Here is a 1,304-nt window from a genome sequence, read left to right as displayed (position 1 = left end):
TCTTCTTCTTCTTCGTTGTTGTATGGCTATGGAGGTTTAAGAAGAGAAGACGTGATCGACCGTGAATTCTCGGAAATTACAGAAGCAGAGACGAGGTCCTCCGTTCTTCTTGTAGGCCAACTTCTCCAGGTAACGAAGCTTCTCTCTCTCTCTCTTCACATATATCAACACCTACGCATACATATCTATACATGTAGATATGCATATCGATATGCCTATCTATCTATCTATCTTGAATCTGTCTATCTATCTTTATCTATCTACATATCTATCTATCTCTCCATACATCTCTATGTACATGTGTATGTGTATGTATGTCTGTGTATATAAATGTGTGTGGCTTGTATTCCCTCTGCTGTTGCGGGGGGCTTCTTATGAAGGGAACGGATTGATCGGATGTATTGCTTCTATCTGTCTCTCTCTATCTCTCTATCTATCTATTTATCTGTCTCTCTCCATCTCTCTGTATCTCTTGCGATAAGACTTGTTGACTGTGACTGACGATGATAACAAGAAGAATCCTTTCTTTCTTTCTTTCTTGCTTTCTTTCTTTCTTTCTTGCTTTCTTTTTCATGGTGTGTAGGCGTTGACGCTATTACGAGATGAGGGGGATTTTCTTCTTCGTTTTCATTCGTCTTATACACGGTTTACGTCATCTCTTTTGTATCTTCTTTCATTCTCTTTCTCCAACGTGGCGCTTCATACACCTCCGTCGATACCTCTTTGGCGCAGTCATCGCTTCTTCCTCGCCTATCGTCTAAGGCCAGCCGAAGCGAATGAGACTGCGAAGGCCCTTGCAGTCGTATGGGATAAGCTGATCGAAGCCTATCATGAGCTTTCTCTCAAGAAAAGACTTGAGAAGAAGAAGAGAGAAGAAGAAGAAAAGGCAAGAGGAGAAAGAAAACGAAGAAATGAAGAAGAGGAAGAAAGGCGTCTCTCTTCTTCTGCTTTCTCTGTTGACGATGGAAATGTGTGGCTGGACGAGGCGAGGTGGATTGTGTCGCAATGTCTCAGCGCTAAACTCTTCACAGGAAGGCCACTTACTACGAGGTACATACACCACTCATTCACATGCAACACACATGTCACAGGAAAAGCAGACAACAAGAAGAAGAAGAAATTAGAATAGTCAACGAAAGAAAGACAAGAAAAGAAAAATAAAGGAGAAACATATAGGTAAATTAAAGATCGGTCAAAGATAGGTGTGTGATGGCTTCTATACAATGACTGCTCTTCGCCTTGGGAGACAGAGAGATACAGAGGTCCCGACCGTATATATATATATATATACATATACATAGATA

The 1,304-nt window shown here is 41.2% G+C and overlaps 1 protein-coding gene across 1 annotated transcript; it reads left to right on the top strand.

The window, feature by feature from the left end:
- Positions 1-3: 3 nt before the first annotated feature.
- CSUI_002334 (ribosomal rna large subunit methyltransferase j protein) lies at positions 4-1,048 on the top strand (the record flags this gene model as incomplete). Its single annotated transcript, XM_068062536.1, has 2 exons — positions 4-129; positions 584-1,048. Coding segments are annotated over 2 exons (591 nt in total), but the record flags the coding sequence as incomplete, so codon positions are not given.
- Between the last annotated feature and the right edge of the window lie 256 nt (positions 1,049-1,304).

Source organism: Cystoisospora suis (genome assembly GCF_002600585.1).
Source record: "Cystoisospora suis strain Wien I chromosome Unknown contig_994, whole genome shotgun sequence".
Classification (NCBI taxonomy): domain Eukaryota; phylum Apicomplexa; class Conoidasida; order Eucoccidiorida; family Sarcocystidae; genus Cystoisospora; species Cystoisospora suis.
Note: the sequence above shows the minus strand (reverse complement) of the source record. Positions and strands in the feature narration are given on the sequence as shown.